The 27,429-nt window shown below is 41.7% G+C and overlaps 1 protein-coding gene across 1 annotated transcript in view; it reads right to left on the reverse strand.

The window, feature by feature from the left end:
• LOC131537015 (hemicentin-1-like) overlaps positions 1–27,429 on the reverse strand; it is a 115,650-nt gene that overhangs the window by 33,765 nt on the left and 54,456 nt on the right. The window contains exons 12-19 of the mRNA XM_058770228.1: positions 27,040–27,294; positions 26,685–26,876; positions 24,798–25,055; positions 24,442–24,696; positions 14,441–14,695; positions 14,084–14,338; positions 12,199–12,456; positions 11,843–12,097 (exon numbers count right to left, since the gene is read on the reverse strand). Coding sequence (XP_058626211.1) covers positions 11,843–12,097; positions 12,199–12,456; positions 14,084–14,338; positions 14,441–14,695; positions 24,442–24,696; positions 24,798–25,055; positions 26,685–26,876; positions 27,040–27,294 — 1,983 coding nt within the window. The remainder of the gene's footprint in view (positions 1–11,842; positions 12,098–12,198; positions 12,457–14,083; positions 14,339–14,440; positions 14,696–24,441; positions 24,697–24,797; positions 25,056–26,684; positions 26,877–27,039; positions 27,295–27,429) is intronic.

Consider the following 27,429-nt stretch of genomic DNA (forward strand, 5'->3'; position numbering starts at 1 on the left):
CCCTTCTGAAACCCACGCATTGCCCATCCCAGTCAACAATTTGATCTCACAGTGACTATGAGCTCACAGGATACTCGTGATGAGGTCACAATGTGAGGTAACGGTGAGCTAAAAGTGTAACCTCACAGTGCCCTCACTGTGTGCTCATACTAATGTGAGGTCAAAGTGCACTCACTGCACAGAGACTAGGCACCCAGCATGCATTGCAACATTAAGTTTTTGATTGTCACCATTGTTGAGATTCATACACTGTCATTTAAACACAAAGAGAAACATCAAGAATCAGAGTAGTTAATAATATTTGTTTCTTATGCTATTATAATTCTTCATAAATTATTATGAAAGTGAATTTGTGCTGTGCAATTATCCCATCCAAAGTGCACGCACACAGCCGTGAACACACACCTGTAGCAGTGGGCAGCCATTTATGCTACAGCACCCAGGGACGGGCACCTCAGACGTGGTATTGAGGGCTGTACATTCACTCCCCCCACCTACAATCCCTGCTGGCCTGAGACTCGAACCTGCAACCTTTGGATTACAAGTCTGACTCTCTTACCATTAGGCCATAACTTCCCAAGACCAAAACTGCATATTGAATCTAGGTGATGACTGTGTTGTTATCATCAATAACAAACCAATATCACCTGGTTGCAGTCTCTTTTTGGGTTTTCTTGCCATAACAAATGTGCTCTTCAAACACAGTTACAGCAGCCCCAAAAAATATAATGTTATAAAGTCAAGGGTCAAGAGCCCAACTAAAGCAAACACTAATCACTATGATGGTAACATCAAACAAAACAATAAAACATCATCATCTAAATCTCTGTTAATTCTCTATAAGCACTTTTGTAGATGTCTGACAGAAATAAAGTCAGTCTGGTTAATAATGAGTGAAGCTGTTGATTTGTTTATTTCAGTTGATTTCATCGAAGGCTGTGTCTGGAAGTCAGTTGTATGTTTGGAGAAGGTTCTTATAACAGAAATCTGTTAGCTGGGCGTGCACTCATGAGCTCATCATGTGAGAGCACTGTGATATCTCTGTGATAGTGTTGAGAAACAGGAAGTAGAATGTCCCCCAGCGACTGATATTTGATCTGCTTCCTCTCAACCTGCTCAACATTTTGGGTTCACAATGAGCTCACATATTACTCACACTGTGAGGATCACCGTATGAGAATGGTGTGATGTCACTGTGATCATCGCGTGATCTCACGTGTTGACTGGGATAAAAACAGAACTTTCCTCCTTTTCATTTATAGACTGTGATGAAGCAAGTGCCCCGACTCGCTTCAGGGGGAGGGGAAAAGGGAACGTAAGTCCGTGAAAATAAAAAAATGATGGCTTACCGTATCCACAATATACAAAAAAAATAAGGGTTTGCTTGAGGTACCACTGTAACACTCTCGCTGACTTGGTTAACAAGCCCCTAAGTGCGAGTCTGGCCTCCCTTTTTATAGGCCAGACTCCGCCCCTTCTTTGGCATCACTCACTAACAAGTAAGTATTCAGGTATGTTAAAACATTTTATATTCCCCACACTGCAAACATTCATTACATAAACCATCATTGAATAACACTTCTCTACCAGTCATAACTCAAATACACATATTCATCATTATTGAAACACATAAATAATTAACACATAATTTACACATAACCCCCGTTACAAACAAACAATGGTTTTGCCGGCTTTTGGCGACACTGCGCCGGCGCGACGCACTCTGTACTTTTAAAAGCAGGCACCCTCTGTCTGCCCGGCTTGGCGATGCAGCGTTTACTCGCCAGAAGACCGACTACTTCCAGACAAACAAACAAACACTCGAACGGAGACACAAGGACAAAAGACAATACGCAAATAACGTGTGTGTGAGGCGAATGGGTATGAGACGGTGGAAACTGTGATGTGGAGAAATGTCCGTGGGCGACCGGTTCAGCGCGTGCACTCACTTTGCCGAACGCGGAAACAACAGGTAAGGGAGGGGGAATGGAGAGTGATTGGAGTGTATATGTGTGTGTGTGTGTGTGTGTGTGTGTGTTCAGGCCAGTGCCGCTCCCTCAGCAGTGACAAACAGGCGCTTTGTCACATTACCTTCCCCCTCTTCAAGCCGAGTACCGGCCGGAAACCTGGACAGGTAATCGGCAACTACATTCAGTCTTCCCGGTCTGTGCCTGACCTTAAAGTTGAAGGGCTGCAGTGACAGGTACCACCTCATGACTCTGGCGTTATGGTCCTTCATCGAATGCAACCAGGTCAAGGCTCTGTGGTCTGTCTCCAGGCTGAACTCTCTTCCTAGGAGGTAATAACGTAAGCTTTCCAGGGTCCACTTGATGGCGAGGCACTCCTTCTCCACCGCCGAATAACGAGTCTCCCTTGGCAACAGCTTGCGGCTGAGGTAAACAACGGGCTTCTCGTTCCCCTGGGTTCCCTGGACCAAGACTGCCCCGAGTCCTGTAGCAGAGGCATCTACTTGGACCAGGAAACTTTGGGTAAAATCGGGACTTTGCAGGACCGGACTGGAGCACATCTTCTCTTTCAGAGTCTTGAATGCTGCCTCACAGTCTCCAGTCCACGGGATAGGGTTTGCCACACCTTTATTCAGCAGGTTAGTCAGGGGTGCAGCTATTGAAGCGAAGTTTGGGACAAACCGTCTATACCAGCCCACCAGTCCCAGGAACGACCTAACTTCCTTCTTGGTCTTGGGTCTGGGAGTTTGACAGATTGCCTCCACCTTGTTGACTTGAGGACGTAGCTGTCCGTTGCCCAGGTGATAACCTAGGTAATTAGCTTCTTGCCTTGCCCATTCACACTTTCCAACATTTAATGTTAAACCAGCCTTTGTGATCTTTTCCAGAGTCTGTCTCAGATGCTGCAAGTGCTCTTTCCAGGAGTTGCTGTGGATAACGACATCATCCAGATATGCCGCCGACCACTCCTCACATCCTTGCAGCACTCTGTCCATCAGTCTTTGGAACGTTGCTGGAGCTCCATGCAGCCCAAAAGGAAGGACAGTAAATTGATAGAGCCCTATTGGCGTCCTGAAAGCAGTGTAGGGTCTGGACGTTGGCTCTAGGGGTACCTGCCAGTACCCCTTGCAGAGGTCTAGTGTGGTGATGTATTTGGCTCTTCCTATCCTCTCCAACAGATCATCTACCCGCGGCATCGGGTATGCGTCAAACTGGGACTGGGCATTGAGCTTGCGAAAGTCGATGCAGACACGTAGGGATCCATCCTTCTTTGGGACTATGACTACCGGACTGCACCACTCACTCATCGATGGCTCAATCACTCCCAGCTCTCTCATCATCTCAATTTCTTTCCTTAGAGGTTCCACCAGTCCCTCAGGTACCCGATAAGGTCTCTGTCGAGATGGTGTAGTGTCGGTAAGGTGGATGGTGTGGTCAATTAGCTCTGTCCGTCCAGGCCTCTGACGAAACAGAGCGGGGAACTGGTCTAGTAGGTGTTGCAACTCTTGGCGCTTGATGTCCTCTAGGTGAGATAGACTCACCACAGACGCCTGCCTCTCTGCAACCTCCGAACCATCTTCCTCCTCCACATCCTCCACATTCCGTACCATCAAAGCTGAATCGGGCTTCCTCTCCGGTGGTTCCTTCAACTCCTTTAGCAGGTTGACGTGGTAAGTTTGCTTGGACTTCCGCTTGTCTGGATGGTGGATCTCGTAAGTTACGGGTCCCATCTTCCGGAACACAGTATATGGACCTTGCCATTTTGCCAGGAGCTTGTTTGATGAGGTGGGTAGCAACAGCAGCACTTTCTGTCCTGGTAGGAACTGCCGTAGTCTTGCGTGCTGATCATACCATTGCTTCTGCGCTTGTTGTTTCATCTGCAGGTTTTCTCTTGCCTGTTCCCGGTACTGCTCTAGACGGTCTCTCATTTCCAGCACATACTGTACAATGCCTCTCTCCTCCGCTTTGGCTGCAGAACCTTCCTCCCAGCTCTTTCTCAGCAGGTCCAGCGGTCCTTGAACTTGCCAACCATATAGGAGCTCAAATGGTGAGAAACCAGTCGAAGCTTGAGGAACTTCTCTGTACGCAAAGAGAACGAAAGGTAGCCACTTGTCCCAGTCTCGTCCCGTGTCTGCAACAAACTTTCTCAGCATATTCTTGAGGGTTTGGTTGAACCTTTCCACCAGTCCGTCTGTCTGGGGGTGGTATGGGCTTGTCCTGATGGCTGTGATGCCCAACTGTCGGTTCAGTTGCCCCATGAGCCGCGACGTGAAGTTAGTGCCTTGGTCTGTCAAGATCTCCTCTGGTATTCCTACCCTGGAGAAGAGTTGGATGAGGGAATGGACGATCTTCGGTGTGGTGATGGTACGCAGTGGGAAAGCTTCTGGATACCGTGTTGCATAGTCACTGATTACCAAGATGTACCGATGACCTGCATTGCTTTTCTCCAACGGCCCCACAATGTCCATAGCAATCCGCCTGAAAGGTTCAGAAATCACAGGGAGAGGTTGCAAGGGCGCTCTGCTCCGCTGGGGCACAGCACTGCTTTTTTGAAATGTGGTGCATGTGTTGCAGTGTGTCAGTACATCAGTGTATAATGTTGGCCAGTGAAAGCGTGAGCTAATGCGTGCATATGTCTTTTGTTGGCCCAAATGGCCAGCCCAAGGAACTGTGTGTGCTAGATGTAAGACAAGTGGACGACAAGAAGTTGGCACAACAAGACGGGTCACATTATTGGCTTGCACAAACAACACATCATTCATTAGCCCATATCTTTCATTACACAGGTTAGATGGACAAGCAGAAGCAGCTTTTTCAAACAACGGTTTCAATGTCACATCATTTCTTTGCAGTTCAGTAATATTCCCTGGTACTTGCCAACCATTAACATCAAGGCCCTCTACAGCTGCCTTTGGGGTTGGTGTACCGAGGTATTTTTCAAGCCTTCTTTGTCGGCGTGACTTTCTCGGGCCCTTGGTCCCGCCCTGCAACAGACTACTTTCAAGATCTGGCAGAGGCTGAAGACCTGCCCTGGCTTGTGACCGAGTAATGGCAGGACATGACAAATTCACAGGGGTTTCAGTGGCAGTGGCAACAGGTACAGAGTCTTTAGCAGTGGCTTGTAACAAGTCATTCAACACTGGTAAATCTTGTCCTAGAATCATGTCTGTAGGCAAACTGTCAACTATAGCAACATTCAACAGGTACATTTGATCTTGTACTTCTACCAAAATCTCTGCTCTGGGATACCGCTTCACATCCCCATGCACACATTGAACCGAGGCAGTATTCAGATAGTCAACATTTGTCACATAACACGATTTCAACATTGACATAGAGCAACCCGTGTCCAACAATGCCTGAAGGGAATGTCCATTAACAGTCACATCACATGTAGTGAGGCTCTCCCTCACAGAGCCTAGTTCCAAGTCCCCCTCTCTTGGAACATAACAGTACCCTGTCAGCTTAGCTTTACGAGCGGGACATACCGCTGCTTTGTGCCCCGGCTGCTGACAGTAAAAGCATAAGAGTTCTTTTCCCCGTGTTGACTTTGGGCTTTGTGCAAGGTCTGACAGTTCAGTACGACCCCTCTCAGCCCCAAAGTGAGTGCGAACAGTACCTTTAGATGGTTGAGTGCGTGGACCTCCGCGATGAGCGTTTAGGTATTGCTGAGCCAGCTTCGCTGCCGCCAGTCCCGAAGTCGGCTCATGCTCTCGTGCCCAGGTACGAGCATCATACGGTAACACCCTCAATAGCTGCTCCAGAATTATGGCCTCGCCAATCTCCTCCTTGGAGTGCTCTCTTGGTCGAACCCATCGCTGATACAAGTTCTTAAGGCGATGGTAAGTCTCAGTTGGTGATTCTCCAGCTGGAACAGTAGGTGATCGGAACCGCTGACGGTAGGTTTCTGGTGAGATGTTAAATTTTTCCAGCAACGCCTCCTTCAGATCCTCGTACACCTCCGCCTGCTCCTCATCCATCGCCAGGTACGCCTCCAACGCTTGCCCAGTCAGTAATGGAACCAGATGGTAGCTCCACTCCTCCTCAGGCCACCTCCAGGTCCTGGCCAGACGCTCAAACCGCCGAAGATAGTTTTCGATGTCTTCACCCTGTTGGAAGACCGGCATCTTTGGTTCAGTTCGCTGCATCCGCTCTCTCGGCACAGGAACACTTGGTGAGTCTCTGTCGTATGCTGATCTGCGTTGTGTAGAAACCCTCTGTGCAGCTGGTGTCGGTAGCTCCATTCGTGGGCTTCCGCCGTCCGACAACGTTTCAACAGGACGAGTCGACTGCCGTATAGACTCGCGTAGTTCCCGGAGCTCTTGCAGATATCTCTCCTCTCTCTGCTGTTGTGCGTCCAGGAACTGACGCATCAGGGAAGCCATTCCCTCACCAGCTGTAGCAACTGGAGTGATTGGCTCAGTCCGTGGTAATCTGGACTTTCTTGAGGTATCAGAAAGCCCTGCCGTCACTTCCTCTTCCTCTGTAGTCTCTGCCGAATCCCAAGCCACATCCTCCATCGATGCCTTCTTCATCTGTGACCGCAACCCAGGTCTAGTTTTCTGCCTTTTGGCACTGTTTTGCGAGTAGCCATCCCACCGCTGCCACCAAATGTGATGAAGCAACTGCCCCGACTCGCTTCAGGGGGAGGGGAAAAGGGAACGTAAGTCCGTGAAAATAAAAAAATGATGGCTCACTCGCACAGCACTTCCGTGCAGGGTGTAATTTATTTATAGTGCCAATAATCCAGACAGTCCACAGTGAAGATTATATACAGGTGTGCACAAAAATTTACCAAAGTACCAAAGAAACAAAAAAAATAGGAAAATAAAGCTGAAAACTGTCTTTACAACTACATACCGTATCCACAATATACAAAAAAAATAAGGGTTTGCTTGAGGTACCACTGTAACACTCTCGCTGACTTGGTTAACAAGCCCCTAAGTGCGAGTCTGGCCTCCCTTTTTATAGGCCAGACTCCGCCCCTTCTTTGGCATCACTCACTAACAAGTAAGTATTCAGGTATGTTAAAACATTTTATATTCCCCACACTGCAAACATTCATTACATAAACCATCATTGAATAACACTTCTCTACCAGTCATAACTCAAATACACATATTCATCATTATTGAAACACATAAACACATAAATAATTAACACATAATTTACACATAACCCCCGTTACAAACAAACAATGGTTTTGCCGGCTTTTGGCGACACTGCGCCGGCGCGACGCACTCTGTACTTTTAAAAGCAGGCGCCCTCTGTCTGCCCGGCTTGGCGACGCAGCGTTTACTCGCCAGAAGACCGACTACTTCCAGACAAACAAACAAACACTCGAACGGAGACACAAGGACAAAAGACAATACGCAAATAACGTGTGTGTGAGGCGAATGGGTATGAGACGGTGGAAACTGTGATGTGGAGAAATGTCCGTGGGCGATCGGTTCAGCGCGTGCACTCACTTTGCCGAACGCGGAAACAACAGGTAAGGGAGGGGGAATGGAGAGTGATTGGAGTGTATATGTGTGTGTGTGTGTGTGTGTGTGTGTGTTCAGGCCAGTGCCGCTCCCTCAGCAGTGACAAACAGGCGCTTTGTCACATAGACAAACCTTTCTACGAATAAACATGCATCCCAGGACTTTGTGTGTATGATTTTAACTGTCTTGCATGGTGTCTCTTGCATTGTATTTTGTTGTATGCATGCTTTATGAGTGAAGTACTAGTTAAATGTAACCCCACCTATATCGTGTCTCCTACCAAATTAATGCTCATTTGATGACAGATACTTTGGTGTACACCCCCTCCTCATAGAATGCCATGTGTGTTTGTAATTTAATCAAAGCATAGACTGCCAGAGCCATTTGAACCCTGCTCTCAGACAAAGGGTCATAAACCCTCTCAGCCTTTCTCATTGGTCAAGCCCATCCTGAAAGGTGTGACTCTTTCCTGACTTTAAAGGGCTCACGCACAGGTCCGTCCGTCTCTTCTGTAAAATCTTCCAACTGCTGCCTGTGGTGTTGGACTCACGGAGCGCCTAAGCCAGTGCGGGCGCTCCCAGCAAGCCCCAACATATAGAGCTGTGTGTGATCTCACTAGTCTGGGGAGATGGCTCTTGACCACAAAGAGTCAGACTAATACCACTGGAGTTCATCTTCACTCAACCCTGGAATTCACCATCATGGAAATGCCCTCACTCAGATATTTCTCTCTCCCCGCTCCCGGCAGTCTCTGCATCTTCATCTCTGGATTGCGGCCTGCAGTTCCACTGCGGCCCACAGGGCCAGGAGGCCCCATTTTGCACCCAGCCATGTGCTTGCTTAGGGGAGGGGACTCTCTCAACCCCAACAGAGTCAAGAGCAACCTCGGAGTTTCAAGAGATTGCAACTTCGGCCATTGAACTGAACCATCCAGACCTTCTTCAGAAGCTTCACGAGACTCTCATTCCACATCCAAGTCAAATGCAAGTATCGTTCCTTTCACCACACAAAGGTTTGTTGTAAGCTATCGTATACTGTGCTTTGAATTAGAGACTGATGGTTCTTTCAGATGGTTAACTCAGCCTCATTTCTCCTGTTTCTGTCTGGTTTCATTCATCCAGTCTCACTTACCCTTTCCATGTACCATGTATGTATGTGTGTGTGTGTGTGTGTGTGTGTGTGTGTGTATGTATGTGTATATATATATATACTGTATGTGTTTGTTTAGTCTAGTTAGGTGTTCGTGATTTAGTTAATAAAACTTTGTGCACAATAGTATTTGTCTCTGATTCCCTGCTTGCAACAAAGTTAATTTAACGATTTTGATCTTGTTACGTGCTCTGAGTAGTACTGTACCTTAAAAATGGTATTTATCTTATCCTGGAAATTAAGATTTCTTTGAATTCATAAATAATTAATACAGAGTGTTCGCTAGACGACCTGGTGAATTGATTGTACTGTAAATTCTGCTTTATCAAGCTAATTATATTAACTTATCCAAATATTACAATTAGTTATAAATAGTTATGATTAATTATTAATATTCCCCCTTAGAGCTAATATGCTAAAGAGCCAAGGAAGCAAAAGAGCTGAGCATTAACAAAGATCAACTTTCAATTGAAAGAGCCCTTGGAGTAAGATGGAATGTAAATTCAGACACATTTTAATTCAGAACAGATCTAAAGGAGAAACCTGCTACAAGAAGAGGTATACTCTCTATAGTAAGTTCTGTGTATGACCCTTTTGGTTATCTTGCACCTTTTACGCTGACAGTAAAGCAGATCTTACAAGATCTTTGTAAATTCAAATGCTCATGGGATGAGTTCCCCGTTTTCACTCAAAGATGGCAATGCTGGCTGAATGAGATTCCTTATCTGTTAGACTTCCATATTGAAAGATGTGTGAGACCCAATAACATCAACATTCAGCAGGCACTGAATGTTGCATCACTTCTGTGATGCCAGTGAGTCTGGATATGGAGCAGTTACCTACCTTAGACTGACAGACAACATTGGTAAGTTATATGTTTTTTTTTTTTTTAAATGCAGGGCATGCAAGAAGAAATTATATGATCTCTATGCTACGTAGAAAGTACTGGATCCCAACCGCTAATGCCATGGCCAGAAAGATCATACAACACTGTATTACCTGTCACAGGCACCACGGTCCGTTGGCCCAACAAAAAATGGCCGATTTGCCTTCTGACTGAGTCACACCGACCTTCCACCTCTGTTTGTGTTGATTATTTTGGCCCCATTACAGTAAAAAGAGGCTGCGGCAGTGCTAAAAGGTATGGTGCAATTTTTATTTGTATGGCCACGGGAGCCGTTCATCTAGAGATGGCATACTCGCTTGATACCAATTCCTGTATAAATGCCATTCAAAGATTTGTCTGCAGAAGAGGCCAAGTCACTAATATGGGATCATTCATTCATCATTCAATTTCATAAGTGCAGAGAAAGAATTAAGAGAATCTATAGAGTATGGATCACAACAAGATTAAAAGGATACTCTCTGTGGACAATATAAACTGGATATTTAACCCACCTTTAGGAGCACACCATGGCAGCGCATGGGGAAGAATAATTGGATTGATAAAGAAAACACTTAATTCCATTCTCAGAAAACAAACAATTGATGATGAAGTTTTGCAAACTGCTTTGTGTGAAGGTGAAGCTGAAGCCATTTTGAATGATTGTCCATTAACAATGACCTTGAATGTTTAACACCCAACCATCTGCTGTTACTAAAAGGAAAACCTATAATGCCACCTGGCCTGTTTAATAAAAATTACATGTACTGCAGAAGGAGATGGAAGCAGGCTCAATATCTGGCAGATTTATTCTGGAAACGGTGGGTACGAGAATACCTCCCACTTATGCAACAATGACAGAAATGGACACACAAAAGGAGGAATCTTGAATGTGGAGATATTGTGTTAATTGCAGATAACACTGCACCCTGTAACTCCTGGCAACTTGGAAAAGCGATTGAAGTATTCCCAGACTCAAAAGGCCTGGTTCGTCGTGTCTGCATCAAAACGAAAACCAGTATCTTAGAACGGCCCACTAATAAGTTATGTCTGCTACAAGAAACCTAGAGCAACTAATTTTTCAAGGGACGACTTGAATATGCAACTAAATGAACTTATTATGCTTTAATGACATTGCATATGAACTCATGACTGAATGATTAAATATAATTGTTCCAGGGGAACAATTAGGGGCCGGGAATGTTATGGCACCTTTAATATTTTGTTTTCATTTTGTGTTGCCTTATTGTTGGCCCAACATAAATAACTAACATAAAAGTTATTTATGTTAAATCATGATCATTATTTGTTTGTATTAAATTGTATTTCATAAATATTCCTGTTTAATTGGTTGATTCATTTGTTATGTTGGCACCCCCCTGTGTTAACACCCATTTAAGCATTGACAGGAAATGGAATCGGGGGGAGCAAATCAGTTTTCAACAGCTGTAATCGTAATGTGCATGCATGTTGTAACTGAAAACATGAGGAAAAATAAACTGTTAATCGGAAAGAGGAATGACTGGACTGCTTGTACTGCTTGTTGTTACTAACCCCCAGAAGTGTGGAAGTCAAGTATAGAGCTGGAGGCTCAGTGAGTGATCCCCTCTTTTCTTTTATCGTTTGATTAACATTAATGCAACAGACAGCCTATATTAAGACATAGTGTAGGCTAATGCATCGTTTCTCTCCAACAGTTCCCCAAACGTTCACTTAAGACAAAACAGATTATGTTTGTGTGACTACTTAAATATATTTAGCCTACTATAAATCTGTGTATATGTGTATTCGGATAGAGCGCCGTGGGTGTCGTCTTTATGCAGGCGATTCGGATGGCAGTCAGCCGTTCAGCACAAGAAGCAAATGGTAAAAAGGTACTTCTCTCAGAAAACGTATCGATAAAGATATTTAATATTTTTAGATATTTAATTACTATTTAGAGCACTGGGATCGCTAGACAAGGGCTTACTGAACTCTTTTTTTTTTTTTTTTTTTGTGAAATCCTTGAATTCGACCAAAATCTAAATTGTATTTATTTATTTATTTTTTTGCCTGTTGCTCAGAATTAGCCAGTGAACATTCTGAGTCATTTTGACAGCACATGTCACATATTGTACCTTCACAGTCAAAGTTACTGAACCATCATTAACTCACACATGACGTGTAAAGTCACAGCATCAGCGTATTTCTTGCCATGTTACCAAAATCAGCATTTTTCAGTTGTTTTTGACTTAATTTAATTAGTTTATTTAATTTATTTATATTTTTTTATTTTTTTGCCTGTAGCTCAAAATTAGCCAGCACAGGTCACATATTGTACCTTCAAAGAATTTGAATTTACTGAACCATCATTAACTCACACATGACGTGTAAAGTCACAGCATCAGCGTATTTATATCCATGTTTATTCCTGGACGTGCACTTGTATTCTCCACTGTGACCCGAGCTGATCTTTGAGATGCTGTAGATTCTTCCAGATCCTACAATCATTCCTCCTTTAAACCAGCTGATTTCTGCAGGTGGGTTTGAATCACTGCTGCAGCTCAGAGTCACTGAACTTCCCTCCACTATTTCACCAGATGGACTGATGGACACTGAGACGCTCCTGGGTGGGTCTAAAACCGAAAATATAGATGTCATTAACAATAAAAAATAATTTGAAATCAAATGTAGTTGGAAGATGTACTGATACAAGCATTAACTATCGTTTACTCACACATGACGTTTAAAGTCACAGCATCAGAGTCTTTATCTCCATGTTTATTTCTGGATCTGCACTTGTATTCTCCACTGTGATCAGAGCTGATCTTTGAGATGTTGTAGATTCTTCCAGATCCTACAAATGTTTCTCCTTTAAACCAGGTGAAGTTCAGAGCAGGTGGGTTTGAATCACTGCTGCAGCTCAGAGTCACTGAATTTCCCTCAATTATTTCACCAGATGGACTGATGGAAACTGAGATGTTCTTTGGTGCATCTAAAAGAGAAAACAGATTTCATTAACTATCAGAAAGTTGACATCACATACTATGTTTTGAAGATCTAAACAGCCAATATGTCAGTTTCACTGCTAGAGGTCTCATATTCAAAACCATAACAAAGACGTAGCTTGATGACACAGTGACTGAACATGGATTAATGGGAGCTGTTGTCTTCACCTCTGCAGTCATTTTTGCTTTATAGGGTTATTTTTGGCGACAGAATACACAGCAAATATTTATGAATAGTTGTGGTCCATATCATCAAAGCACATCAGTCGTTGATTGCTTGACAGCCATCTTAAGGGCTCAGACAGTCAACTGTTCTCACAGAACCCATAAAACCCTTTTTGATTCTGTCTCAGGAGGCCCAACTGATTCTCTGTCACTTATAACGGTCCCTGACGGTCACTATACTTAAAAATTGCTGGGCATTGGAGCATCTGTTGATTAGGGGCATGTTAATGGTTGGTGTTCCCCAATGCTGGTTATATGCACTTGCTTGCTGTAATAAATCAGTGCAAGTTAATTACTACACATTCTGTTGTGTTCTGACGACAAACATGGTTCACTTCTGTCTCCATCTGAACTGGCCCTTTCTGTCTTTCAATACAGCCCTGCACTATGGTAATAAAACACACTGGAACTAGTGGATCTATTGTCAGTTCTTGCACCTGTGTTCACTTACACATCACATTCAACATTACAGCATCAGAGTATTTCTCTCCATGTTCACTGAAGGATTTGCACTTGTATTTTGTACTGTCATCGGGATCTTAAAACTTAATTAAATTAATACTAATAATACTAATACTTAATTAAAACTATAAAAGTAATTCTATGAAGAGCAGCGAGTGATTCCCTCTTTTCTTTTATCGTTTGATTAACATTAATGCAACAGTCAGCCTATATTAAGACATAGTGTAGGCTAATGCAGTGGTTTTCAAACTTGTTCCTGGGGACCCATAGCTCTGCACATTTTGCATGTCTCCCTAATTTACACACCTGATTCAGATCATCAGCTCTTTAGGAAAGAGCTCCATGAACTCAAATGAGTGTGTCAGATAAGGGAGACATGCAAAATGTGCAGAGCTGTGGGTCCCGAGGAACAGGATTGAAAATCACTGGGCTAATGCATCGTTTCTCTCCAACAGTTCCCCACATGTTCACTTAAGACATAACATATTATGTTTGCGTGAATACTTAAATATGTTTAGCCTACTGTAAATCTGTGTATATGTGTACTGGGATAGAGCACTGTGGGTGTCGTCTTTAAGCAGGCACTTCGGACAGCAGTCAGTCGTTCAGCACAAAAAGCAAACGGTAAAAAGGTACTCCTCTCAGAAAACGTACAAATAAAGATTTTTTTTTTTAGGTATTTAATTACTATTTAGAGTATTGGGATAGCTAGAGGGGCTTAATTAACCTTTTTTTTTTTTTTTTTTTTGTGAAATCCTTGAATTCGACCAAAATCAGCATTTTTCTGTTATTTTTGACTTAATTTAATTAGTTTATTTAATTTATTTATACTTTTTTATTTTTTTGCCTGTAGCTCAAAATTAGCCAGCACAGGTCACATATTGTACCTTCAAAGAATTTGAATTTACTGAACCATCATTAACTCACACATGACGTGTAAAGTCACAGCATCGGAGTCTTTATCTCCATGTTTATTGCTGGACTTGCACTTGTATTCTCCACTGTGATCAGAGCTGATCTTTGAGATGCTGTAGATTCTTCCAGATCCTACAATCATTCCTCCTTTAAACCAGCTGATTTCTGCAGGTGGGTTTGAATCACTGCTGCAGCTCAGAGTCACTGAATTTCCCTCCTTTATTTCACCAGATGGACTGATGGACACTGAGACTCTCTTGGGTGGGTCTAAAACGGAAAACATAGATGTCATTAACAATCAAAAATAATTTGAAATCAAATATAGTTGGAAGATTTATTGATACAACCAATTAACTATCATTTACTCACACGTGACGTTTAAAGTCACAGCATCAGAGTATTTCTCGCCATGTTTATTCCTGGACTTGCACTTGTATTCTCCACTGTGATCAGAGCTGATCTTTGAGATGCTGTAGATTCTTGCAGATCTTACAATCATTCCTCCTTTAAACCAGCTGATTTCTGCAGGTGGGTTTGAATCACTGCTGCAGCTCAGAGTCACTGAATCTCCCTCCTTTATTTCACCAGATGGACTGATGGACACTGAGATGTTCTTCGGTGCATCTAAAAGAGAAAACAGATTTCATTAAATATCAGAAAGTTGACATCACATACTATGTTCAGAAGATCTAAAGGGCCAATATGTCAGTTTCACCACTAGAGGTATTTTATTCAAAACAATAACAAATACATAGCTTAATGACGCAGTGAGTATGTTTACACAACAATATTGTGATTTTAAGGATTAAGACAAAACTCTTGAAGTGATATCAGATTTAAGTAGCCTCACACGGGGCACCACTAAATGTTGTGATTTTAGATTTAAGTAGCACCACCAGTGTAACGGCTTTGGGTTTAAATATTATATTAATATTAAAATTAATGTATAATTTTGGTCATACTATTTTACGGGACATCAGGCAAGGAATTGCACCTTGACAATAAAGAACAATCATGGAAGATTGTTGAATAAATAATAATAACATTTAAATTATAGGAAGTTGTAGTCTGACCAATCTGAAGGATTTGTGAGATATCGTTAACTTGTAGAGCCTTTTTACTGTATTATCAACACAAGGAAGACACAAGTATAATAAAAAGGGCTTTTATTAACAAAGGGATAGACAAGAGTAACTAACAACTACTAAATGGATAGAGTGCAAAGACTGATAAATGCAAGTGACTGAGTTGGATGTTACTATGGACGTTATCTTGTGGAAAGATAATCTGAAGTTTCCTAGAAGTAATAAGGTAAACCTTATTCTAGTTTCAACAAATAAATCAAAATATTATTTGTTATTAACTCAAATCAGTTTTATAGAATCTAATGCAAATTAGATAATCATATACTGACAGCAGTCTCTGGGAAGAAGTTTGGAAAGAGTGATATATTCACATTCCGCCTGGCCATGTGCTGAGTTTGAGCAGCGATGTCTTCCACTTGTTGTTGCAGTGGAAGGAAAGGAGTTGGATCCGTTTCACAGTCTTGAACACGAAGCACTGGTGGACGATGAACTCCTGAGCACCGAGAAGGTTCTTTGGTCTGGAACACGCAAACTGGAGCCTTGAAGGTGAAGGTTCTGAAGTCAGTACAGAAGATCCAGACTAACTGGAACACGCAGGAGGGAGGATCATTGATGTTGACTTTCTGAAGTCGTTGCAGAAGATCCTGGCTGTTTGGAACTCGCAAACAGAGGATCGCTGAAGAGAAGATTCTGAAGTCGTTGGAGAAGATTGGGGGGCACTAAGCTTGTGATCGTTGTTGCTGTGGCATTTTCCAAACTCACTTCTTGCAGAACTTCCTTGTTTCTCCGTCAGAGCAGTTTAGCTCACACAGACCCAATCGCAAGCTCACAATCATGACACCACACCACATTTTTATATATCTTAAGGGCTCAGACAGTCAACTGTTCTCACAGAACCCATAAAACCCTTTTTGATTCTGTCTCAGGAGGCCCAACTGATTCTCTGTCACTTATAACGGTCCCTGACGGTCACTATACTTAAAAATTGCTGGGCATTGGAGCATCTGTTGATTAGGGGCATGTTAATGGTTGGTGTTCCCCAATGCTGGTTATATGCACTTGCTTGCTGTAATAAATCAGTGCAAGTTAATTACTACACATTCTGTTGTGTTCTGACGACAAACATGGTTCACTTCTGTCTCCATCTGAACTGGCCCTTTCTGTCTTTCAATACAGCCCTGCACTATGGTGATAAAACACACTGGAACTAGTGGATCTATTGTCAGTTCTTGCACCTGTGTTCACTTACACATCACATTCAACATTACAGCATCAGAGTATTTCTCTCCATGTTCACTGAAGGATTTGCACTTGTATTTTGTACGGTCATCGGGATCTTAAAACTTAATTAAATGAATACTAATAATACTGTAGCCCCCTTACCAATTTACCGCTGGACTGATAAGGGCCTGAGTTCGAAATTCTAAATGATCCTTGGTCTAGCTGCCTTCGGATGGAAATGTATCACTAACTGATTTCTTGTGGACTTATGGTTCTTCCTGTACTCCCTATACAATTCAATCAAGAAAATGGAACACAACACACTACACAATTAAGTGAGTGATTTCAAAATGTATTGAAACGAATTAACATAGGTAAATGATATGACCGCTGCAGATGTAGGGTTTTAACAATAAATGAATTCAAAACAAAAAGAGAGAAATACAAACAAAAGATACACCAATAAATGGATTATTAATGCAACCTGTTGTCTGTCTGTTATGTGTTTAACTAAAACAAAATTATTTCTCTTCAACACTCACTCTCAATAATTGTTCTCTAATTTACCCTTTTTCCTGCATTACACTTCAAATTCTTTCACCAACTGAAATTTACCTTTCCACGTGGCGTGAACGATTTTCTATAGCGTTAGCTTATAACACTTTAAACTAATACTAACACCTGTGTTCTTCTGCGCACAAACTTTAACAAACCTAACTTTAACAGTATCAATCAGCTCAGATGAGAAAAATCACAGTGGAATACTATTTTTAATTAACGAATATGTGGATCCACACTCACTCATACTCACACACACACACCGTCCCACTGAAACCCACCCCGTTGCAGGCCTGATTCGATGTTTGCGATCGTTGTGGCCAGTAAAACAAAGGTCTCTTCGCTCAGCCGAGCAAACAAAATAAAGTCTGTGTTACCTCAACGATCCGATGTGAGCAAATTTGTTGTGTAAGTGCAAGCTGATTCAGTTCTTTGGTTTCCATCCATCTCGTGCCAACTTTCAGTTCACTGTTACTCGAACGGGTTTTCAAATAATAAAGTCCCGAGTCCGCTAATTACACAACATACGTTGAACTCACAACATAAAATAAACAGCATACGTAATCACGAATCTTCATAATCTTTCTCACTTTTCTTTCTAGTAGCCCGAGTAGTACCTCTAGATCAGGGGAACATGAATATCGATAGAAACAATAAAAGATTGTATGGCCTAAAATCCCGAGTTTCTCCAATCGACATCATGCGTCACTCTCTTCGCTCATTCCCTCTATAAAGGCACGAGCAGTACCTCTATGTGGACAAAATGCGGACTGTACTTCAGAAAATTTTAGGTTGTATGGCCTAAAACCCGGTTTCTGGCTTTCACTATGAGATAATCGCTGGAAACGTTAAGGATTGTATGGCCTAAAATCCCCGGTTAACCCAACGATATCCTGCTTCTCTCGTGTCTCTCCCTCCTCTCCCCCAATCTTCCTTCTCCTTTTTCTAAGTCCCACCCCCTCTCCTTCATGATTGGAGGAATGAACTTAGATACTCTAATTTATCCAAGGTGATCTCAGCAACACACAAACTTGCTGTTAAGCACGTTCGACCAAGTGCATTTCAACCGAACTCCCTGTGTAAGCGAGTCTCTTAAAGCAACAGCACATATTACAAAATACATACCGAACCATCTTCCTCCTCCACATCCTCCACATTCCGTACCATCAAAGCTGACTCGGGCTTCCTCTCCGGTGGTTCCTTCAACTCCTTTAGCAGGTTGACGTGGTAAGTTTGCTTGGACTTCCGCTTGTCTGGATGGTGGATCTCGTAAGTTACGGGTCCCATGTTCCGGAACACAGTATATGGACCTTGCCATTTTGCCAGGAGCTTGTTTGATGAGGTGGGTAGCAACAGCAGCACTTTCTGTCCTGGTAGGAACTGCCGTAGTCTTGCGTGCTGATCATACCATTGCTTCTGCGCTTGTTGTTTCATCTGCAGGTTTTCTCTTGCCTGTTCCCGGTACTGCTCTAGACGGTCTCTCATTTCCAGCACATACTGTACAATGGGGAGTCCAAAGTGCACGCACACAGCCGTGAACACACACCTGTAGCAGTGGGCAGCCATTTATGCTACAGCACCCAGGGACGGGCACCTCAGACGTGGTATTGAGGGCTGTACATTCACTCCCCCCACCTACAATCCCTGCTGGCCTGAGACTCGAACCTGCAACCTTTGGATTACAAGTCTGACTCTCTTACCATTAGGCCATAACTTCCCAAGACCAAAACTGCATATTGAATCTAGGTGATGACTGTGTTGTTATCATCAATAACAAACCAATATCACCTGGTTGCAGTCTCTTTTTGGGTTTTCTTGCCATAACAAATGTGCTCTTCAAACACAGTTACAGCAGCCCCAAAAAATATAATGTTATAAAGTCAAGGGTCAAGAGCCCAACTAAAGCAAACACTAATCACTATGATGGTAACATCAAACAAAACAATAAAACATCATCATCTAAATCTCTGTTAATTCTCTATAAGCACTTTTGTAGATGTCTGACAGAAATAAAGTCAGTCTGGTTAATAATGAGTGAAGCTGTTGATTTGTTTATTTCAGTTGATTTCATCGAAGGCTGTGTCTGGAAGTCAGTTGTATGTTTGGAGAAGGTTCTTATAACAGAAATCTGTTAGCTGGGCGTGCACTCATGAGCTCATCATGTGAGAGCACTGTGATATCTCTGTGATAGTGTTGAGAAACAGGAAGTAGAATGTCCCCCAGCGATATGATATTTGATCTGCTTCCTCTCAACCTGCTCAACATTTTGGGTTCACAATGAGCTCACATATTACTCACACTGTGAGGATCACCGTATGAGAATGGTGTGATGTCACTGTGATCATCGCGTGATCTCACGTGTTGACTGGGATAAAACAGAACTTTCCTCCTTTTCATTTATAGACTGTGATGAAGCAAGTGCCCCGACTCGCTTCAGGGGGAGGGGAAAAGGGAACGTAAGTCCGTGAAAATAAAAAAATGATGGCTTACCGTATCCACAATATACAAAAAAAATAAGGGTTTGCTTGAGGTACCACTGTAACACTCTCGCTGACTTGGTTAACAAGCCCCTAAGTGCGAGTCTGGCCTCCCTTTTTATAGGCCAGACTCGCCCTTCTTTGGCATCACTCACTAACAAGTAAGTATTCAGGTATGTTAAAACATTTTATATTCCCCACACTGCAAACATTCATTACATAAACCATCATTGAATAACACTTCTCTACCAGTCATAACTCAAATACACATATTCATCATTATTGAAACACATAAACACATAAATAATTAACACATAATTTACACATAACCCCGTTACAAACAAACAATGGTTTTGCGGCTTTTGGCGACACTGCGCGCGACGCACTCTGTACTTTTAAAAGCAGGCGCCTCTGTCTGCCCGGCTTGGCGACGCAGCGTTTACTCGCCAGAAGACCGACTACTTCCAGACAAACAAACAAACACTCGAACGGAGACACAAGGACAAAAGACAATACGCAAATAACGTGTGTGTGAGGTGAATGGGTATGAGACGGTGGAAACTGTGATGTGGAGAAATGTCCGTGGGCGATCGGTTCAGCGCGTGCACTCACTTTGCCGAACGCGGAAACAACAGGTAAGGGAGGGGGAATGGAGAGTGATTGGAGTGTATATGTGTGTGTGTGTGTGTGTGTGTGTGTTCAGGCCAGTGCCGCTCCCTCAGCAGTGACAAACAGGCGCTTTGTCACATAGACAAACCTTTCTACGAATAAACATGCATCCCAGGACTTTGTGTGTATGATTTTAACTGTCTTGCATGGTGTCTCTTGCATTGTATTTTGTTGTATGCATGCTTTATGAGTGAAGTACTAGTTAAATGTAACCCCACCTATATCGTGTCTCCTACCAAATTAATGCTCATTTGATGACAGATACTTTGGTGTACACCCCCTCCTCATAGAATGCCATGTGTGTTTGTAATTTAATCAAAGCATAGACTGCCAGAGCCATTTGAACCCTGCTCTCAGACAAAGGGTCATAAACCCTCTCAGCCTTTCTCATTGGTCAAGCCCATCCTGAAAGGTGTGACTCTTTCCTGACTTTAAAGGGCTCACGCACAGGTCCGTCCGTCTCTTCTGTAAAATCTTCCAACTGCTGCCTGTGGTGTTGGACTCACGGAGCGCCTAAGCCAGTGCGGGCGCTCCCAGCAAGCCCCAACATATAGAGCTGTGTGTGATCTCACTAGTCTGGGGAGATGGCTCTTGACCACAAAGAGTCAGACTAATACCACTGGAGTTCATCTTCACTCAACCCTGAATTCACCATCATGGAAATGCCCTCACTCAGATATTTCTCTCTCCCGCTCCCGGCAGTCTCTGCATCTTCATCTCTGGATTGCGGCCTGCAGTTCCACTGCGGCCCACAGGCCAGGAGGCCCCATTTTGCACCCAGCCATGTGCTTGCTTAGGGAGGGACTCTCTCAACCCCAACAGAGTCAAGAGCAACCTCGAGTTTCAAGAGATTGCAACCGGCCATTGAACTGAACCATCCAGACCTTCTTCAGAAGCTTCACGAGACTCTCATTCCACATCCAAGTCAAATGCAAGTATCGTTCCTTTCACCACACAAAGGTTTGTTGTAAGCTATCGTATACTGTGCTTTGAATTAGAGACTGATGGTTCTTTCAGATGGTTAACTCAGCCTCATTTCTCCTGTTTCTGTCTGGTTTCATTCATCCAGTCTCACTTACCCTTCCCATGTACCATGTATGTATGTGTGTGTGTGTGTGTGTGTGTGTGTGTATGTATGTGTATATATATATATATATATATATATATATATATATATATATACATATATATATATACTGTATGTGTTTGTTTAGTCTAGTTAGGTGTTCGTGATTTAGTTAATAAAACTTTGTGCACAATAGTATTTGTCTCTGATTCCCTGCTTGCAACAAAGTTAATTTAACGATTTTGATCTTGTTACGTGCTCTGAGTAGTACTGTACCTTAAAATGGTATTTATCTTATCCTGGAAATTAAGATTTCTTTGAATTCATAAATAATTAATACAGAGTGTTCGCTAGACGACCTGGTGAATTGATTGTACTGTAAATTCTGCTTTATCAAGCTAATTATATTAACTTATCCAAATATTACAATTAGTTATAAATAGTTATGATTAATTATTAATATTCCCCTTAGAGCTAATATGCTAAAGAGCCAAGGAAGCAAAAGAGCTGAGCATTAACAAAGATCAACTTTCAATTGAAAGAGCCCTTGGAGTAAGATGGAATGTAAATTCAGACACATTTTAATTCAGAACAGATCTAAAGGAGAAACCTGCTACAAGAAGAGGTATACTCTATAGTAAGTTCTGTGTATGACCCTTTGGTTATCTTGCACCTTTACGCTGACAGTAAAGCAGATCTTACAAGATCTTTGTAAATTCAAATGCTCATGGGATGAGTTCCCGTTTTCACTCAAAGATGGCAATGCTGGCTGAATGAGATTCCTTATCTGTTAGACTTCCATATTGAAAGATGTGTGAGACCCAATAACATCAACATTCAGCAGGCACTGAATGTTGCATCACTTCTGTGATGCCAGTGAGTCTGGATATGGAGCAGTTACCTACCTTAGACTGACAGACAACATCGGTAAGTTATATGTTTTTTTTTTTTTTTAAATGCAGGGCATGCAAGAAGAAATTATATGATCTCTATGCTACGTAGAAAGTACTGGATCCCAACCGCTAATGCCATGGCCAGAAAGATCATACAACACTGTATTACCTGTCACAGGCACCACGGTCCGTTGGCCCAACAAAAAATGGCCGATTTGCCTTCTGACTGAGTCACACCGACCTTCCACCTCTGTTTGTGTTGATTATTTTGGCCCCATTACAGTAAAAAGAGGCTGCGGCAGTGCTAAAAGGTATGGTGCAATTTTTATTTGTATGGCCACGGGAGCCGTTCATCTAGAGATGGCATACTCGCTTGATACCAATTCCTGTATAAATGCCATTCAAAGATTTGTCTGCAGAAGAGGCCAAGTCACTAATATGGGATCATTCATTCATCATTCAATTTCATAAGTGCAGAGAAAGAATTAAGAGAATCTAAAGAGAGTATGGATCACAACAAGATTAAAAGGATACTCTCTGTGGACAATATAAACTGGATATTTAACCCACCTTTAGGAGCACACCATGGCAGCGCATGGGGAAGAATAATTGGATTGATAAAGAAAACACTTAATTCCATTCTCAGAAAACAAACAATTGATGATGAAGTTTTGCAAACTGCTTTGTGTGAAGGTGAAGCTGAAGCCATTTTGAATGATTGTCCATTAACAATGACCTTGAATGTTTAACACCCAACCATCTGCTGTTACTAAAAGGAAAACCTATAATGCCACCTGGCCTGTTTAATAAAAATTACATGTACTGCAGAAGGAGATGGAAGCAGGCTCAATATCTGGCAGATTTATTCTGGAAACGGTGGGTACGAGAATACCTCCCACTTATGCAACAATGACAGAAATGGACACACAAAAGGAGGAATCTTGAATGTGGAGATATTGTGTTAATTGCAGATAACACTGCACCCTGTAACTCCTGGCAACTTGGAAAAGCGATTGAAGTATTCCCAGACTCAAAAGGCCTGGTTCGTCGTGTCTGCATCAAAACGAAACCAGTATCTTAGAACGGCCCACTAATAAGTTATGTCTGCTACAAGAAACCTAGAGCAACTAATTTTTCAAGGACGACTTGAATATGCAACTAAATGAACTTATTATGCTTTAATGACATTGCATATGAACTCATGACTGAATGATTAAATATAATTGTTCCAGGGGAACAATTAGGGCCGGAATGTTATGGCACCTTTAATATTTTGTTTTCATTTTGTGTTGCCTTATTGTTGGCCCAACATAAATAACTAACATAAAAGTTATTTATGTTAAATCATGATCATTATTTGTTTGTATTAAATTGTATTTCATAAATATTCCTGTTTAATTGGTTGATTCATTTGTTATGTTGGCACCCCTGTGTTAACACCCATTTAAGCATTGACAGGAAATGGAATCGGGGAGCAAATCAGTTTTCAACAGCTGTAATCGTAATGTGCATGCATGTTGTAACTGAAAACATGAGGAAAAATAAACTGTTAATCGGAAAGAGGAATGACTGGACTGCTTGTACTGCTTGTTGTTACTAACCCCAGAAGTGTGGAAGTCAAGTATAGAGCTGGAGGCTCAGTGAGTGATCCTCTTTTCTTTTATCGTTTGATTAACATTAATGCAACAGACAGCCTATATTAAGACATAGTGTAGGCTAATGCATCGTTTCTCCAACAGTTCCCCAAACGTTCACTTAAGACAAAACAGATTATGTTTGTGTGACTACTTAAATATATTTAGCCTACTATAAATCTGTGTATATGTGTATTCGGATAGAGCGCCGTGGGTGTCGTCTTTATGCAGGCGATTCGGATGGCAGTCAGCCGTTCAGCACAAGAAGCAAATGGTAAAAAGGTACTTCTCTCAGAAAACGTATCGATAAAGATATTTAATATTTTTAGATATTTAATTACTATTTAGAGCACTGGGATCGCTAGACAAGGGCTTACTGAACTCTTTTTTTTTTTTTTTTTTGTGAAATCCTTGAATTCGACCAAAATCTAAATTGTATTTATTTATTTATTTTTTTGCCTGTTGCTCAGAATTAGCCAGTGAACATTCTGAGTCATTTTGACAGCACATGTCACATATTGTACCTTCACAGTCAAAGTTACTGAACCATCATTAACTCACACATGACGTGTAAAGTCACAGCATCAGCGTATTTCTTGCCATGTTACCAAAATCAGCATTTTTCAGTTGTTTTTGACTTAATTTAATTAGTTTATTTAATTTATTTATATTTTTTTATTTTTTTGCCTGTAGCTCAAAATTAGCCAGCACAGGTCACATATTGTACCTTCAAAGAATTTGAATTTACTGAACCATCATTAACTCACACATGACGTGTAAAGTCACAGCATCAGCGTATTTATATCCATGTTTATTCCTGGACGTGCACTTGTATTCTCCACTGTGACCCGAGCTGATCTTTGAGATGCTGTAGATTCTTCCAGATCCTACAATCATTCCTCCTTTAAACCAGCTGATTTCTGCAGGTGGGTTTGAATCACTGCTGCAGCTCAGAGTCACTGAACTTCCCTCCACTATTTCACCAGATGGACTGATGGACACTGAGACGCTCCTGGGTGGGTCTAAAACCGAAAATATAGATGTCATTAACAATAAAAAATAATTTGAAATCAAATGTAGTTGGAAGATGTACTGATACAAGCATTAACTATCGTTTACTCACACATGACGTTTAAAGTCACAGCATCAGAGTCTTTATCTCCATGTTTATTTCTGGATCTGCACTTGTATTCTCCACTGTGATCAGAGCTGATCTTTGAGATGTTGTAGATTCTTCCAGATCCTACAAATGTTTCTCCTTTAAACCAGGTGAAGTTCAGAGCAGGTGGGTTTGAATCACTGCTGCAGCTCAGAGTCACTGAATTTCCCTCAATTATTTCACCAGATGGACTGATGGAAACTGAGATGTTCTTTGGTGCATCTAAAAGAAAACAGATTTCATTAACTATCAGAAAGTTGACATCACATACTATGTTTTGAAGATCTAAACAGCCAATATGTCAGTTTCACTGCTAGAGGTCTCATATTCAAAACCATAACAAAGACGTAGCTTGATGACACAGTGACTGAACATGGATTAATGGGAGCTGTTGTCTTCACCTCTGCAGTCATTTTTGCTTTATAGGGTTATTTTTGGCGACAGAATACACAGCAAATATTTATGAATAGTTGTGGTCCATATCATCAAAGCACATCAGTCGTTGATTGCTTGACAGCCATCTTAAGGGCTCAGACAGTCAACTGTTCTCACAGAACCCATAAAACCCTTTTTGATTCTGTCTCAGGAGGCCCAACTGATTCTCTGTCACTTATAACGGTCCCTGACGGTCACTATACTTAAAAATTGCTGGGCATTGGAGCATCTGTTGATTAGGGGCATGTTAATGGTTGGTGTTCCCCAATGCTGGTTATATGCACTTGCTTGCTGTAATAAATCAGTGCAAGTTAATTACTACACATTCTGTTGTGTTCTGACGACAAACATGGTTCACTTCTGTCTCCATCTGAACTGGCCCTTTCTGTCTTTCAATACAGCCCTGCACTATGGTAATAAAACACACTGGAACTAGTGGATCTATTGTCAGTTCTTGCACCTGTGTTCACTTACACATCACATTCAACATTACAGCATCAGAGTATTTCTCTCCATGTTCACTGAAGGATTTGCACTTGTATTTTGTACTGTCATCGGGATCTTAAAACTTAATTAAATTAATACTAATAATACTAATACTTAATTAAAACTATAAAAGTAATTCTATGAAGAGCAGCGAGTGATTCCCTCTTTTCTTTTATCGTTTGATTAACATTAATGCAACAGTCAGCCTATATTAAGACATAGTGTAGGCTAATGCAGTGGTTTTCAAACTTGTTCCTGGGGACCCATAGCTCTGCACATTTTGCATGTCTCCCTAATTTACACACCTGATTCAGATCATCAGCTCTTTAGGAAAGAGCTCCATGAACTCAAATGAGTGTGTCAGATAAGGGAGACATGCAAAATGTGCAGAGCTGTGGGTCCCGAGGAACAGGATTGAAAATCACTGGGCTAATGCATCGTTTCTCTCCAACAGTTCCCCACATGTTCACTTAAGACATAACATATTATGTTTGCGTGAATACTTAAATATGTTTAGCCTACTGTAAATCTGTGTATATGTGTACTGGGATAGAGCACCGTGGGTGTCGTCTTTAAGCAGGCACTTCGGACAGCAGTCAGTCGTTCAGCACAAAAAGCAAACGGTAAAAAGGTACTCCTCTCAGAAAACGTACAAATAAAGATTTTTTTTTTTTAGGTATTTAATTACTATTTAGAGTATTGGGATAGCTAGAGGGGGGCTTAATTAACCTTTTTTTTTTTTTTTTTTTTTGTGAAATCCTTGAATTCGACCAAAATCAGCATTTTTCTGTTATTTTTGACTTAATTTAATTAGTTTATTTAATTTATTTATACTTTTTTATTTTTTTGCCTGTAGCTCAAAATTAGCCAGCACAGGTCACATATTGTACCTTCAAAGAATTTGAATTTACTGAACCATCATTAACTCACACATGACGTGTAAAGTCACAGCATCGGAGTCTTTATCTCCATGTTTATTGCTGGACTTGCACTTGTATTCTCCACTGTGATCAGAGCTGATCTTTGAGATGCTGTAGATTCTTCCAGATCCTACAATCATTCCTCCTTTAAACCAGCTGATTTCTGCAGGTGGGTTTGAATCACTGCTGCAGCTCAGAGTCACTGAATTTCCTCCTTTATTTCACCAGATGGACTGATGGACACTGAGACTCTCTTGGGTGGGTCTAAACGGAAAACATAGATGTCATTAACAATCAAAAATAATTTGAAATCAAATATAGTTGGAAGATTTATTGATACAACCAATTAACTATCATTTACTCACACGTGACGTTTAAAGTCACAGCATCAGAGTATTTCTCGCCATGTTTATTCCTGGACTTGCACTTGTATTCTCCACTGTGATCAGAGCTGATCTTTGAGATGCTGTAGATTCTTGCAGATCTTACAATCATTCCTCCTTTAAACCAGCTGATTTCTGCAGGTGGGTTTGAATCACTGCTGCAGCTCAGAGTCACTGAATCTCCCTCCTTTATTTCACCAGATGGACTGATGGACACTGAGATGTTCTTCGGTGCATCTAAAAGAGAAAACAGATTTCATTAAATATCAGAAAGTTGACATCACATACTATGTTCAGAAGATCTAAAGGGCCAATATGTCAGTTTCACCACTAGAGGTATTTTATTCAAAACAATAACAAATACATAGCTTA

The sequence above is a fragment of the Onychostoma macrolepis genome, chromosome 01, assembly GCF_012432095.1.
Source record: "Onychostoma macrolepis isolate SWU-2019 chromosome 01, ASM1243209v1, whole genome shotgun sequence".
Classification (NCBI taxonomy): Eukaryota; Metazoa; Chordata; class Actinopteri; order Cypriniformes; family Cyprinidae; genus Onychostoma; species Onychostoma macrolepis.